At 39.9% G+C, this 16,330-nt stretch overlaps 3 protein-coding genes across 13 annotated transcripts in view; 1 reads left to right on the forward strand and 2 right to left on the reverse strand.

Annotated features, from left to right (window-relative positions):
- Window positions 1–1,016, forward strand: part of LOC123972095 — a 44,895-nt gene extending 43,879 nt beyond the window's left edge. For all 8 annotated transcript variants that reach the window (XM_046051332.1, XM_046051331.1, XM_046051327.1 and 5 more), the window contains 2 exons: window positions 440–566; window positions 680–1,016. In XM_046051332.1, the coding sequence (XP_045907288.1) occupies window positions 440–566; window positions 680–690 (138 nt within the window). In that variant the 3' untranslated portion in view covers window positions 691–1,016. The remainder of the gene's footprint in view (window positions 1–439; window positions 567–679) is intronic.
- LOC123972096 (V-type proton ATPase subunit d 1-like) lies at window positions 720–6,556 on the reverse strand. 4 transcript variants are annotated; one of them, XM_046051338.1, is made up of 9 exons: window positions 6,289–6,556; window positions 5,154–5,267; window positions 4,452–4,623; window positions 4,002–4,180; window positions 2,578–2,657; window positions 2,230–2,307; window positions 1,957–2,133; window positions 1,771–1,848; window positions 720–1,217 (listed from the first exon to the last, which is right to left on the reverse strand). In XM_046051338.1, the coding sequence occupies exons 2-9, from the start codon at window positions 5,215–5,217 to the stop codon at window positions 1,041–1,043; spliced, it is 1,005 nt and encodes a 334-aa protein (XP_045907294.1). In that variant the 5' UTR covers window positions 5,218–5,267; window positions 6,289–6,556; the 3' UTR covers window positions 720–1,040. The 4 variants fall into 4 exon arrangements, with proteins under 4 accessions (XP_045907294.1, XP_045907295.1, XP_045907293.1 ...); XM_046051339.1 differs by lacking the exon at window positions 5,154–5,267; XM_046051337.1 differs by lacking the exon at window positions 6,289–6,556 and having other exon boundaries at window positions 4,002–4,174; window positions 5,154–5,361.
- Window positions 6,557–7,467: 911 nt separating this feature from the next.
- On the reverse strand, window positions 7,468–14,771 carry asip2b (agouti signaling protein, nonagouti homolog (mouse) 2b). Its single transcript, XM_046052097.1, has 4 exons — window positions 14,757–14,771; window positions 14,569–14,686; window positions 9,473–9,546; window positions 7,468–8,543 (listed from the first exon to the last, which is right to left on the reverse strand). The coding sequence occupies exons 2-4, from the start codon at window positions 14,669–14,671 to the stop codon at window positions 8,376–8,378; spliced, it is 345 nt and encodes a 114-aa protein (XP_045908053.1). The 5' UTR covers window positions 14,672–14,686; window positions 14,757–14,771; the 3' UTR covers window positions 7,468–8,375.
- Window positions 14,772–16,330: the final 1,559 nt, after the last annotated feature.

Consider the following 16,330-nt stretch of genomic DNA (forward strand, 5'->3'; position numbering starts at 1 on the left):
CCCGTGACGTTCATTCCTTCCATTGGACTAGTTGACATAGATGCTTCAGACGCATTCACGCTGGGGGCGTTCCCAAAGCATTATCGATGCATAGCGAGTTCCCTTGAAAGGGAACTAGATGTAGGCCTATAAGGTAAAGTTATGTAGCCTATAATATAGGCAAATTGTCGGCGTTAATTAATTAATGCGTTAACGTGATAATAACGCATTAATGTACCCAGCCCTAATAATTATTAACTAGAAATAGGTTACTGCAAAATAAGTGTGCATACTTCCATCTAAAATAGGTATATTAAACTGTTACTTAAGTTTGGTGAAAAGCAAATTGTTGGACTATAGGGCTGACTGACATGACCATGGAATTAAGGAAAGGAAATTGAACTCAGGACTCTCTGCAGCAGCTCAGTGTGAAACTTCATATTTCTGTCTGTGTCGCCAGGTGGATCCCGGTCAGTTCTTGTCGGTGTGTGAGTTGAGCTCCTCCAGAGCCCCCTGCAGATTGACATCTGCTTTTGTTCATCTATGCCAGCAGAACTACATACCTCTGGAGGTCCCCGTTCAGTGCTGTAAGACCATTATACAACCAAGACATATGTCATGCTGTGTCTGATCCACAGTACGGTGCTGATATGATGTGCCAGATGTTTTAAATTATTGTTGTTTTTCTTTTTTATTTCAGTAAAAGTATAAAGGAAGGACAAGTTAAGGAAGAGCAAAGATGGGCGATTTTTGACACTTTTATACCACTGTTTGTGCTACATTACTAATATACTTATGTTTTGTAAAATACAGTACTACATTGTATAGTTACACATTATTATACAACCTGTAATGTACATTTTATTCCTGTTTAGACATGCAGATATTGTGCCAGTAATGTGAATGTGAACATACTAACTATAGCGAGTAGAGGCCTCATTTTTGAATTTTACTGTATATTTGACTGACTTTAGTGCAACCACATTAACTAATCCTCACAACCAAACATAGATCATAAAGAAATCAACATATTTTTACATGTATGTATTTCTCTTTATTGCTCATTTATTTGTTCCCTGGAAGATGGGTATGTAGTTGTGTATCTTGGACTTCTGTCTCTGTGTGACACACTCAGAGATCCAGACAATGTTGCGACTCTCCTGCTCCTTCAGTTTGATGTAGGAGTAAAATACTCCGAAGTGGAATTGCTGCAGGAATGCAAGTGTGTTCAGCTTCACCTGAGAAAACATAAAGGAGGAGAGTTGAAGCTGCTCAGAGAATATAGAAAGACAGGTTTATGTACAATTAAGATATACAAGAATTAAGTTGAGAATATTATTTTCCTGGTTGCAGCTTTCATTACATTCATTTACATTTATTCATTTAGCTGACACTTTTATCTAAAGCGATTTTACAATTGCTATATATGACAGGTTGCATGCCTCTGGAGCAACTAGAGGTTAAGTGTCTCGCTCAGGGACACATTGGTGATGTGTCGCAGTGGAAATAAAAGTCTGCCACACCCAAAGGCCTGTCTCTTACCCACCTCCATCGCCAGCCCCATTGTGTTTCAACTCAGCAAAAATGAAGGGGTAAAAAATCCACCCACATGTCGATTTGCCAGAGTACTTGTTGCAAAATTGAATTCCCACACTTGAAAAGCAGGAGTGTGAAATGTCGTGCTTGGTCCAAATATTTTTTCTACTTGAAAGGTTTAACAGAAATCATCTGAAGGCTTCATCAGTTTAAAGAACACTACACTGTTACTGAAGAACATGTAAGTTATATTACCTCTTGTTCAAAGAATCTGTCCTCCAGAGTCTTAAAATCTGATCCTGGCTCAGGGTCATCAAAAATTATTTTGTACACCTGCAGAAAGGTTTAGGTTTAAGTTAACCAAATGTCTGACTTAAGTTAACAGCAGTAACAACCCAACAGCTCTCAGTAAAGAGTCTTTGGAGATGAGTTCAGACTCACTGGGTAACAGTCGGCCACAGCTTTGACCTGCTCGTGGTCGTCTGCCTTGGCCAGCAGTCGCAGCCCTTCAGGGTAAAGTTTGCCACAAGATGGATACAATGCACTCCTGTCTGCACTGCTGAGATCTGTCCCGAAGGAGTTCACTGTGATGATGAAGGCCCGCCTGTCTGCCTCAAACTGCAGAACACACACATACAGCATTTTCAGCAAAACGTTTTACAGAACATGAAACTTCAACAACTCCAGCCCATTCATTGGAAATTGTTACAGTACCTCCAGGACAGGACACATTACATCTTTTGTGGCACCACCAATGTTCTTGCAGAAAGAGTGGAAAGACTCTAAATATGCCTGTGAAGGAAACAACATAAAGGTCAGAAGTGTCTGCTGATATAACATGGGTTAAAACCATGACCCCAACCAAAGACCATTGTGTACAACATGTGTAAAATGTCATCTGGAGTTGTTAAACATGTTACATGACACAGTAGTAAACCATACTGTCCAGAATCTACACACACACTCTCTCACACACACACACGCGCACACACACAACATACATGAATACCATTCATGGTAAGTTATAGTAGTCATTCAAGTCTTATGTCACCCTTTAGTCACCTTATACAGTTTGTTCCTGAGGATTTCTGCTTCCATCTCATCCAGGTTGGACTCAGATACAGCATCCTGGAAAAACTGAGCTATAACACAACAACACAGTGGGCATCAGTTTGAACATTGGTCTGTGTCACATATCACTTTTTATCTTACAGAACTTAAAAATCAATTATATGAATAAAATACTTATGGTGGGACAAAGTTCTGACTTACTAAAAAAGTCCAGGTCACACCAGCTTTTAAACGAATTTCTGATGGAATAATAGCGTTTGTTTGGTGGTTTCACTCACTGAGTTCAACATTAGTGAATTCTGAACAATGAATTCGCACCATTGAATGAGAACCAGAGAGAGTAAAAGTCATAGCTTATTAGCTGTGTTTCTGACTGACAGCTAGCTTGGAGAGTGTTTTTCCTCTTTCAGTTACTCTTTACTGAAATGGGGTACAATCCTCTGAACAAAATACGAGCAGGGGAGTTAATAGCCTAGGACAGAAATAAAGAAGCTTGGAAGGCTAATATGACTTACTAGCGCTAAGCCGGCTGGCTAGCATGTTTACAGGTTTTCTTACTAAACCTGTGACTATACAGTTTCTTGAATCACAAGACAAGCAAAATAATTTCAAGTCAAAAATTTGATTTATATTAAGTTAAAATCTTCATGTTTCGGTTTTTGTCTTTTTTAAGTGTAAGTGTATGCAGTTATTTTAGTGCCGGCATAAACTGAATCTAAATTTACAGGTTTAAATGATAATATTTTTATGTAGATCAATAATAAGAAAATAAAAACGAACACATCCACAGAGCTTTTGGAAAGGTGCGGCAAATGTTTTTTTTTTTTATTGGTCCAAAATGAATGTTTTGTTTTAACTTTATAAGATGTCTGATGTTTGGTTCCCGCTTCTAAAAAGGCTTGTAGTATATATATAATAGTACAAAAATGTTGGTATCACGTGATATCTCTGTGTGTGTCAGCGATCAAGAGTTAGGACATAATGTGCAAAAAGCAGTCAAACTGCCATTTTTCTCAGCAACAAAAGGAGCAGTAAGACTGCCTAGATCACACATACAAATACAGTATAACTTTTGTCAGGAAACCTGAATTCCAAATTGAAATTGAAATAATACAAGTTGAAAGCAATACAAGTCAAATTCAATTTCAAACCATTAGATTGTATTATATATGGAAGTGTATATTTAGCATACAATATTTAGTTTGAACATTTGAAATTCAAAACTATTAAATTCAGATTCAATTTGTGCTGGTACTAAAATAACTCCATGGAAATGGGTTTCCATGCTTCAGACCTATCATTTCCTCTGTACACTGGTGATGGTTAATTATCTCTAGTGACTCTGTGACTGAAAGGGTTTTAGTAAATTAAAGTTCAGCTTTGTAAGTCAAACATAGCATATTTGATTAATCCACCTAGTGGTGTGTCCACCAGGATGGCTGAGTAGAGCTCAGTCGGGGTATGAGCGATGCCCACAGCTGCCATTTGGTCAAAAGCTCCCAGTGGGTGACACCGCGGGAGGAGCTCTGCCACGTCTCTCTGTTTCAGGGCCCCGGTAATCAACATCACCACATTGTCGATCATGTAGCTGTAGCTACGGCAACACAGAGAACAGAGTAAATGGATCTATATTATTTGTTTGCATGACATGTTATATTACGTCCCTCTTAATGAGTACGTATTTCCCTATAAATATGCATTTATTTCGAGAAACTATTAAACTGGGAGTGCATACAGTAATTAGTGAAATTAGTTATCTTTGAAAGTAATGGAGTACATTACACTAGAGAGAAAAATTATAAAGCTCCTCAACCAAAGTTTTCTTTTGGAGATTAAAATTTACTGCATGTAGTGTCATAGCATACGTTATATAGTCAAGGAAGGCTGATAGTGGAGGCAGGGCGTTGGAGCGAAGGCAGCTGAATTCAGTCACCAGGTTCTGCCTCAGTTTGCTGTCCACCAAAGACACAGTCAGGTCCTCTTCAGATGAGGACAGCAGCTTTCCGTAGTCTGTGCTCTGCAGGTGTAGTTTCATGTCTGAGGAGAGGAAACATTGCCTAAGGGTTTTGAACTCAACTCCTCTTTTTCCACAGCCTCTTTTTGTTAGGTTGCCGTTACAATAAAAACAGGAAGGGGTGAATCATAATACAGTATTAACACGTGGCTATTTCTCACTTTTGACCAACTTGTTAAACACGTTACAGCTGATATGACTAACTGTCAGAGTATATACAAACACATATGGTGTATGATAATATTATGCAATTTTTGAGCCTGTTTTGAGAATCATGAATTGTGTCGAAGATTCCTTCCAAGAACTATTTGCCACACTGTCAACAAACTAACACAACTGGTGAGTGGGAGTGTGTGAACAATTCTGAAAATTTATACTGTGCTTAATCCTTACACAACATTGCATTGGAATGACTGGTAACTGGAAAGAAAATTCGGAAAAAATGGGGTGGAGGGTGAAGACACACGCAGACATGCCCAAGAATTTTAAAAGGTAAGCAGGTAAGATACCTTTCTGGGATGGCTGTATTCACAGCATTACACAATATTCTTACCCTCAAGTGAGTCACACTGGGCCAGATTGTGATAGTCACCGCAGGTCAGAATCCCGGCCTTCATTCCTCGAACCAGACCCTCCAGATAGCCATGATCCACATTGAAACTGAGCTCTGCCATGATGCCAAATGAACTATCAGCAAGCCTGGCTGCCGTTAAAGTGCAGTGCAGATGTGTGTCTAACTTCTGTATCATTCCCTCTCTGACTAACATTCATGCAGTTTTTTCCCTTCCTCTTTGACACCAAGAAATTCCATAGCTGCTCTAAAAGTGTTCACTGTCTCAGTTCCTGCTCTCAAGTACATTCAGTCTGGCTATACAGCTAATTACTCTTTTTTTTTTTGAGGGGGGGGGGGGGTATCTCTACTCTTTGCTCTGTACCCAGAAAGAGAAAGTTGTCTTTTTTTAAAACAGTGTAAGTATGTAAATCATAGTGCTCTTTGGCTGGACATCACTCAGAAGAAAAAGGAAGGAAGCATACAATGTATGTACATTTTTTGCATGCGTGGGAATGAATTTGTGTCAAGGCAGAAGAAGATGGATCATGTGGTTTATGATGTTCCTTGCAGACAAATTTATATTACACCATTGCTGACCTGACCATGTCTTCCTCTCTACATGCATGACTGTTTTTGATTTAAGCTTAGTCTGAAATAATCAGACACAGTACTTGTTTTCAGCTCCTATGGGCTCATAGGGTATCAGATCTTTTAAGGGTTGCACATTGCTGAAATGTATGTTTGTCATGTGTGTGTATGTGTGTAGCGTTCCGCAGCTAATCTTGCATACTACTGGACCCACCAGACTAATACTTTTGTGCACATTTATGACTATGTGCCATAGATATATAATAAGACCTTGCTTCCAATTTTGCCCAGTTGCCATTTGCGGTTTTGCAGCAAAATTTTCCCTGCCCACCAAAACCATTTTCCCCATAAGCACCATTAGAAAAGAGACTTTTTTAAAACTTTTGACAGGACACCTCAAACTGCAAACAAAAGGAATTATCTATCTTTCCATTACGAATTTTTGATCCATCGACGTGTCATATTTGTAAAAGTTTCCTCGAGCCGAAAAAAATCAATTTTAAAATCCGTGTTATATTTTTCTCCACAAGATTTTCAACAACTCTACCTCTGATTGGCTATTAGTTGTTTCCTCCGTTGGTTAGGCTGGTTAAGGTTAGGGATAGTGTCAGGAACACAGCAGAGGTTTGGACTCAGAAGGCACGACTCAGCTGACTTGAGCAAGGCTGGTTTATTGCACAAGGTGAGGTACAGGCAGAGGTATCCAAAAACACTAAGGCAGGAATCTTAGTCTAAACGCTCACTGATCAAACACACTGCGGAGATACTCTGGGACACTAAGCTGAGGAAAATGGCTGGACCTCAACTAGACATTTTTCAAACAAGATGATCTGGCAGCTAATGTGAAAACTAAGAGGGTATTTATACACAAAGACAAGGGAGCCAATAAGGAACAGGTGGAACACATTAAGGCGGGGCAGGTAATCACACACGGGGAGGTAGACAGGGAATGAGAGCAGAGGGAGCCTGGAACAAAACACAGGGTGAGAAAAAGAAAACTAGAACACAGAGGGACAATGAACTCCCAGAACTGGGCGTGACAGACAGGATGGAGTTAAGGGTGTCCGTCAAATGAGAGTTGTAGCAAATCTGCAGGGGAAAAAATAACATGGGCCAAGCGGGAAACATTACTGCACATATTGAAACTTTGCATTGGGCTTTGCTAAAAACAAAGTTTACCCAGTCTGTTGTTTTGGTGTTTATTGTGTACCAAAGACATCCAAAGAAAGGTTCGGTCTCATCTTGAGCAGAGCATCTGCATATTAATTCCATAACTGATATATTATAATCCACTAAAATTAGGCATGATACAAGGTGAACCCCACTTTTGTTATTTTTACCGACATCTTGACTGCATGGGAGACAGAAGGGACAATTGAGTAAGATTCAATTCTTCTTTGTTAGGGAGGGGAGAGGGAGGTAGGGAGAGATTTTATTTTGTGTGGTGTGTTACAACAAAATGTTCACTCTACTGAATACAGTCTTCTTGTTTAGGCTCTTTTCAGTTCAAAACACTATTCGCGGTCTTCAACTCCTTTATCTTCATGGCTTTTGAGAACACATTGAACATATTATGATCTAAAATAGTAATCAATCAAAACATTTCATCTGCTGTAACATTTTATTGCGTGTGCCAATTTTTGCTATCAGACACTCTTCTTCATATTCACTTTTCATCAGAAGAGAAGTGACAGTGTCTCAGACAAAGTAATACGTGGACCACAGATTGCCTGGATAGGATTTAAGACTTTATTTGACTGCTTTATTTTTGAATTCACACAGACTAACATACACACTTGCCCCCGCTACAAATAGGCCCAGTGTTCATTATCTTTCGGCTATCTACATAATCACTCCAGAAGAAAATACAAAGCAGGTTAGGTTCCCATTTATCCACAGGATTGCTGCCAGTAAACATCTGCAAAACAACCAAATTATTTTTGCTTTGTTTTGATCCTGTGTGTCATATTTTCCTAATTAAACATGGTTTCCTCTTAAATTCACATATAAGTGACTTGTAGTTCTTTATTTAAGCATTTTAGGACATTCACTCAAGAAGGAAAATATTAAACAAAGATAATGGGGCTTATAATGTATTTATTCAATAGCAAAAATATAAAATAACTTTAACTCATAAATCCACACATTTGTAATAATCGGTAATTCCACCATTTGGGAGATATATATCTCTTCACCAAGGCATGTTTTTCATTGGAACAGAAAAATAAGCTTTTTAATTGTCGATGACTAAAAACATGATTTTGTTTAAATTTCTTCCACATTTTGTCTGCAGGGCAGTGAGTTTTAAAAAAAACCTTTATGTTCCAATGTAAATTATGATGGGTTCCCACGTGTTTAATATGGCAAGAGAGCATAAAATATATAAAGCAGCAATAGTGAGGGAAATACCCGAGGCACAACACACGTGATTGTCTGCATACATGAAAAAGCATATGTCACTCATCCTTTGTTAAACCTACATATTCTGTAAACGTTTCTGTTTGTATTTTTAATTGTAGGCTTCAGTCCTACATTCCCATCGCACCTTCCTTTACTGTGCCACACACAATGTGTTCTCTGTGTATATATATGTACATGTCCAGGTGCTGGGCTGTGCATGTGTGTGTTTGTGCTCTATGTCCTCTTTAGGCACAGGGGGTTTGTCCTCCAGCAGTGGCAGATGGTGTTGAAGAGTCGACAGCGGCAGGAGGCGCAGGGGTCACAGCACGGCAGATGAGAGGAGCAGCTTTCCATTAGGCGTCCGCAGCGACGTGCTGGGGTCATAAGGTTTGACTTGTATTTCTGAAACATAGTGACATTTCATGAACAGGGACTTGTTATTTCACTTCTGTGACAGCAAACACAACATACGGCCTTTCAGTTTTCAGTAACTGTAATAGTTCAGTCTACTCATTTTACATAATCTAGCCACGTTAGGGCTGCCCCCTTATATCATGCTCTTTTCCGTGAATGCGGGACCTGGGCTGGTGGTGTTTTGCAGCTGAGGAAAGTCAAGTTGTTGTAAATTTTGCTTTTACCATCTAGTGACTCTTCTTATTGTTTTTGTGTGAACCATTTGATCCCAATTGAATGGTGAAATAAGTTATTGTTTTTTAAGATTTAACATATATTATTTAAATTTGATCATATGGCCTTTGTGTGGTACATTCCCCCCAAAATATGGCGGTTATATCACACTTGATGCCATGTAGGAATCTTTTTAAAGAATAATTTGAAAATATAAATGTCTGGACATAAAACAAATGATCAGTTGATCTTTACAATTTAAGACTCAATAGTCTAACAGAGAAATATCCTGGGAACCAGACAAATCTGCAAGCTCATGTTTTATTTTCTCTGGCATGTGCTCGAAACGTGACCAAAAAATCGAAAGTCAACAATCGGCCAAATCACTGTGTGTAACGTGAAAGGGGTTGCTTGACCAACCCACAGACAGTTTCCACCCAACTCCTCAGGTCCAATTCAGCATGCTGCATTCAACAACCCCTTAAGGAAAAATGTAGGGGGAACATTTGGATTGTGGAACTCGCCATATCAGAAACCTTCACACACATGCACAAAAAATACAAAACATATGCTGCCTGTTTCCCGCAAAATTTACATTCAAACACAAATCAAACACTTCATTTCAAGCATTAATAAGCCTGCCTTACTGAAAAGTTTGTGAATGGCATTATGTGACAAACAGTTTAAAAAGAACAAAGACTTACAGGAATCTCACTTTCCTGTGGTGGAGAAATCTTTCGTCTCGCAAACAGTCGTCTGGTCTTTGCTTGGTTCCAAACTAGGGTTGGAAATAATAGAAAATACATTGTTTACTGTTAGAAAACACACTCAATAAACATTGCTTATTATAATGATCTCTGTACTGTTCAGTTTTCCTGGCCAAGACAAACAAAAACCTCACCGTGCTCTCTTGGGACCTCTATTCTTGTCACACACGGGAAAGGGAAACAACAATACAGCTTCTTTGTTCTTACAGGTCAGTGCTTGATTGTGAGCAGGATTTGCCTTAGAAGACAAGTAATTATATATTACATATTCAGAGACTATATATCCCAGGTGGGTGTTCTGGATCTGCCCCGTCCCGGGTCGTCATCCAGTTGGATGTGCCAGGAATACTTCCACAGGGAGGTGTCCAGGATGTACCATGATCAGATGTCCACACAACTTCCATGCAACTTCATCTGGCCATTTTCAATGTGAAGGAGCACTACTTCTACTCTGAGCTTTTTTAGATGTCCAAGCTCTTCACTCTGTCCTCTGGGAATCTGCATCTTATTGTGATGAATTAGTTTGTGTGACTCTGGCACCTGCCTTGCCAGGTGCAGCAGCTCCTGGATGTGTCTCCCAAGGCAAGTAAGAGTGATTCAAGAACCACTAATCACCTACAAATTAACAGATTAACTTAAAATTAAATAAGGAGTGGGGAGCTGGTGTATGGCGTTTCATTTGTCTCAAAAACCTGTGGACATGAAAACCAGGTCCATGCACATGATGAAAGTGCACAGAACAGTATTTGTGAGCGGAAAAGCAAGGGAGCATTTGCTGTGCATTTTGCGAGCACGGGGCTGTGATGAGAACAAGCTTGATCCTCCGTACACGTTTGTAACTGCTCAACCATATGGGTTGCTGCCACCACTCCTGGGTATATGCTTGCGGAAATCACCACCAGTTCTTCCATTTCTGCTTCTGGCGTCAAAGGTGGGAGTCAAGTACATGCTACCCGAAATGGTCAGACTGCTTTTGTCCCCAGCTATGTATGACAGTGTCCGCCTGACCTGGGCAAATCACCCTTTGTATTCCCTGAAAGACAACCACATCCAAAGATCCTTTAACACAGGGACGGACAGGATTTCCAGAAGAGGTCCACTCGAGGACAAGTGGAGCCTCTCCTGGGATCCTGGGACATAGTCACACAGATATGGAGAACGCCCCGTGTCCTCTTCTGGGGGGGGGTAGGTCCTCCAAATAGTGCTGGACAGCCTTGTGGGTCTGTCTTTTGAGCCTCTAGATCAGATGGATCTAGAGCTTCTGTAGCACTGGTGTCTGGCCAGAGAGCAGCGGACCTGTGTGCTATAACTCATTGACATCATCATTTATGTTGATTGGCATAAGGTGCATTGGCGCGTCGCAATGAATTGCTGCGCCTGGTTTCTGTTTTCTTTAACTCCCATGTATGAGTGACAAAATGGCTTAAACTAACATGTCAGACTGTTGTTACAATCTGTTACTGTTGTTAAAGTCTGTAAATCATTTCACTTATTTTCTTTGGCCCACACTGATGCGAAAATACATTTGCCAGTGATTATATAACAGGACATTATCCAGTGATTAAACAAATCCATGTCATAACTATTTTAAGTTTTAAGTCAAATACTGATCCTCCAGTTCAGGGAAAGGGTGTTTGAATTTGATGTCCAGTATTTTTCTGACTAGGCATCTGAGAATAATGGTCTATTATTATTATGAATGCATAATACATAACAGTGACTAGAAAATTTGACTAATTTACATTTTGGGGATAAATTAATAATTATATTAATCGAGTAATAAAAAGAGAATAATCAATAAATTAGTTGTAAGATTTATCTACTAATCAAAAAATAATAATAATGAGATTAATCAATTAAAAAATAATCATAGGTGCAGCCTTACTGTGCACCATGTCTGAGTGCTCCTCTTGTAGGTCTGTCAGTGACAACAAGGGGTAGGTGGAACTGGGTCTGAATCCGTCCATTCGGCTTAAAGATAGGGTTCAGATCTAGGGTAGCCTGGGCTTTCTCCCCAGCTCGCCCTTTCTTCCCCACCTGCACACCTTGTGTCCTGTGTGCGCATTCTGCTAATATGAGGAGAATGCGTCTGAACAGTTCTGGGATCCCTGTGCAGCAGCACGCTCACTGGCTTTGTGATGCAATCCACGGGAGTTATTAGGTGATGGATGGACAGGCCAGAGGGTAAACTTCACTAGGGGCATTGCGTCCACAATGGTGCAAAAAAGGAATAGTTGTTACCTGGATGTAATTCCAGTTGTGAGTACGTACAGAGCCCTCTAACCACAAGCCCAGCTGGTCCTAGTTGTTGTTGCTGAATACCAAAGGGAGACAAGCAATGCATGCACTGGGGCTGTATAGGGGGAGGATGCTATCCCCAGATTGGGCAGTGAATGAAAACATTCTGTCTCAGGTGCCAAGGTGGAGCCTTGTGAGGGTAAACAAATACTGAAGCCTCTTGCGGGGGGGGGGGGGGGGGGGGTTAGAGGTCACATCCAGGTAACAATTGACTTTTGGGATTACATTGGGATTAATCGGGATTGTTTTATGATACTGTTCAAGTCTATCTGTACAACTTACAATTGAATGGCTCTGGATCATAAATGTTAGTTGGTCGGTCACCACTATGACTATGACATTGTCAAGCAATTTATTCCAGATATCCACAGTGCCCAAAGTATGAATTGTTTGGTGATCCTGACTTTTCATCCAGCATCATCATCGGTCAAATTTGATTTGTTTTCTCTTATATAAAGAGGTGAAGAAAATAGGTGTTTTCCAGCGACTCAGAAGTAGACAAAATTATAGATTTGCTTTTTTGATAATTAACAGCAGGTAACATGACAATTGAGGTCTCCCACTTAAACTGAAGAGAACGCCATACATGTGAAATGGATAATGCTATAAGCAATGGTTTTGTTTTATACATTTTACCGTGCCAAGCAGCTCATAACATGGGGTGTGTTTCTTTTTTCCACTAAATACATTCACCATGAAAGATCTGCATCTGCACAGATGGACATCATTTAGTGTAATGTTTTCTTTGAAGTGTGGTATGCTCACATAAACATATGGAGCTGGAGCAACATCCAAGGGTTTTGCCGTTGTTATATTATTTACAGATAGAAATCTCAGCTATAGGATTGTCAGTGTTCCAATGGAAATCAAAATGATTTGGTTCCACACCTCCTGTCTGCTGGTACCTTCAACACCCTCGTCCTTGTACCACAATGTGTATTTTACAACTTGGACCTTATACAAGTTCATAAAGGCAACAAATCAAAAACCCTCCCTCTTGGCTCCGACGTCTGATGACTGATGCACCTTCCCTTCCAGCTCACCACCTTGAGGCTAATCTTTGGCCAGATGTTTAGACGTTATATTGCAGAAAATACTTTTGTTCAGCTGAAGCCCTCATCCAAGTTTCCCTTTTTAGATATCTCTACTTGACTACTTGAAATACAGCTTTTTTCTGGGGAACCGCCATTAGTCTTCTGAACAAACTGTAATGAAACACTCTCCTGTCTATGGTTATGTCCTAAAGGTTTATTTTTGGTATTAATATTCATAGTTGATTTGGTTTTCTGCCTCATTGAATGTGTTTGTGTACCCTTTCTAATCTTATTTTAAGTATCTTGAAAAGCTCCTACCAGAAAATCACAAGTTTAATCACACTTGCTTAAATGCTTAATGACTTAATGCCAACCTCAAGCTTTATTTGACCTCTTCTGGATGAAGTTTCAAGTCTACAGTACCTCTGACCTAGCATAACAGTGATGGCACGGTCTATTGACTGACCCCTGCCTACACTTATCACTGCAGCAAAACTCACTGTTTTAGTTCAGTCCCACAAATTTGTTTTAGTAAAAAGCTCTGATAAACATAGGTGCAAACAGACAAAGCTAACAACTAGCTGGTGGAGCTCTTAAAGGCTATAGAGTCAGATATTTCCCTCAGGAGATCAACAACAGATCTTCAGTGGGAGGTTCATGTGTCTGATGCTATTAAAAGTTTGTCTACATCAACAATGTTTGCGCAAAGAAAAGTCAGATGATCAATCAGCTGTCCAATGATTTGCTTCTAAATCTTTTTGCTTCAAAAATTATAAAATCATACCAAATATACAAGCATTGGTTTACTACAATATGCACGATTGGTAAAAGACTAAATAATACAATAATACATAATACTTAATGTTTTCGTGATTTAAATTATCATTATTATAGTAGGCTACGGTTCTGCTAAAATCTGCTGATGAAACCACTTTAGATGATATATAGGCTACAACATGTTCATGTTTGACAAGATTAATCAGATTCACACATGCCTGCATTAGAGGGAAATTGTAAAAAGCTTATTCGCAAAACCGTCTATGGACAAATTGTATGAGAGTTGTTTTAAAAAATTGTTTTAATCCAGCCATCTATCCATCGTCAACCGCTTATCCTGTGTACAGGGTCGCGGGGGGCTGGAGCCAATCCCAGCTGACATCGGGCGAAAGGCGGGGTACACCCTGGACAGGTCGCCAGTCCATCGCAGGGCTTAGGCCTATTGTTTTAATGAAATCATTTAAAATACAAATGATGAATAAACATTGACATGATAAATAAGCCACGTGAGTAACCTCTGTCTCTCCTCCTTTCAAATATATTTTATTTTCTACATTGCAAAATAAGCCCGTGGATACTCTGGATAATTAGGAGACTAAATTAAGACTAATACATGTTATAAGGGCACTATGGGATATGAAGAACCCACGCCCTACACATAATGTTTTATCGAGTCATTTTGTTTCTTTATTTTTTGTTGAGCACTTTGGGCAAGATGTAGTAGGCCTTGACAAAAAAACATTATTATTATTATTATTATTATTATTATTATTATTAGGCCTATAAGCTGCACCGTTTTCGGTTACAGTCTAGCCTTTAAACGGCTTTTTAGAGCGTCGCAGCACTGCACAAAAAGCAAATATAGGCCTATGAGTGCTCATTAACATAATATTTAAAAAAAAAAAAAAAAGGTTGAATCCTCACCTGTATCATTCTCAGTCTCCCTTACGTCTTTCTTCGTGTCCTCTGCCCAGGACAGCGGGAAGGCAAGCAGAAAGAAGCACAACAAGTGTTTTCCGGTGATCATCGTGATGAAGATGATCTGTTGATGACACAGTAAAAATCAGTCTCACACTCAATATATAAATAAATACAATCGATGACTCACTTACTTCGTCTCCTGTTAATCCTCACTTCAGCTCCTTCAGGTTTGTCTCAGGCTGGGTAGAGCCGGTGATGGACAAGAGGACCGAAACGCGCCGCCCCCACATGACGGGCTCGACTCACTGCTTGGTGCATCTACGGCTGCCCTGGCAACAGACCGATACAGATCAGTCTCAGAGGAAGGAAAATTATTAATTTTGTGCCAAAAAACATTAAAAAGGACTGGGTGGATTTAATCATTTGGGGCCAAACCCTTGTTCCTGCCTTATAGGCTACTTTCAGCCTTTCACTTATTGAGAACATTATTGATATGAAGGAGATTACTGATTTCCATTAATGCAATTATTTAGGCTAACTCTGTTTTTCCTTGCCTTCTTTTAAACTCACTCAAGTAGCGACTCACAAGAACTGTATTTGTAATTTTATTTGAGGTAGCGTTTATATTGTCCATACCATAGGACGATCCATAGGCCTAGCCAATAGGAGCTCTAGTTGGCTTAAGTTCACCTATGAATACAGACAAACATAGTCATAGTTAAAATAGGCTATTTAAAGCCATTTGACACAAGAAAGACACTGTCTAGCTACATTAACAGCAAAGTGCTAGACATAGGCCATTTCTGTTTGCTAAAAAGTTAATCAAAATCACTACAGAGCAAAATTAGGCCTATATTCCAACATCCTGATTTGGCCAAAATGTAGGCCAGTACACAGTAGGTATGCAAACAAAAGCGAAACTTGCAGTATAGGCTATAGGCAACCAAAAAAACTCCACTGTGCATTGGACCAGTCCAGGCTACTGTGTCCCACAATGCAAAGCGCTTTTTGTTCCCTCGAGCAGAACCGTGGCTCAGGGTGTGGCATCTGCCTCCACCGGTTGGGGGTCAGTGAATGAGAGAGAGAGAGAGAAAGAGCCATGAAGAGGGAGAGAGGGATGGGCACCGGAAATGGAAAAGAGTCAATATGCTTACTGCAGCACGTCAGCCAAGACGCAAAACTCGTCGCTTGCAGACACTGTTCTGCTGAAGTGCCTCACCAGACAACACCAGATAAAAGTAGACCTACATGCACAAACAAACAAGGCTGTGTACAATTCAGATACACTCTAACCAAATGAGACCATTGGCACTGTTGGGAAGCAGTATGATAAGTTGCTTTAAGTCAGTTTTAACTTACAGTTTCATCAGATTTGTTTTACCTGCAAGTAAACTCACTGCACCTTGAAGCATCTGTTGCTATGGTTACCTTCAGTTTCCATGGCTGGCCTTGTTTTGGACGATGTGTGCCTGAATGTCATAGTCTGCAGACGCCCACACAGTCCTTAAACTGGGTCTAATCAGGCAAGATAAGTGCATAAAAATGTAGGCCTAAATGTGTAGAAAGCCTATAACCCATAGTATATAGTCTATGGAGTATGTAGGGACCTATTCAAATGACCACTTGCAGATCAAAGATCCCAACCTCACTGAAGAGGTTGAGAAACGCATCAAAATCGATGGTGGTGGTTTGTTTTCCTCAAACATTGGTGTTTGAGGAAAACCACTTTGACAAATGTAGACTAGCTAATGTAACGTTAATCTTG

Source organism: Micropterus dolomieu, linkage group LG06 (assembly GCF_021292245.1).
Source record: "Micropterus dolomieu isolate WLL.071019.BEF.003 ecotype Adirondacks linkage group LG06, ASM2129224v1, whole genome shotgun sequence".
Classification (NCBI taxonomy): Eukaryota; Metazoa; Chordata; class Actinopteri; order Centrarchiformes; family Centrarchidae; genus Micropterus; species Micropterus dolomieu.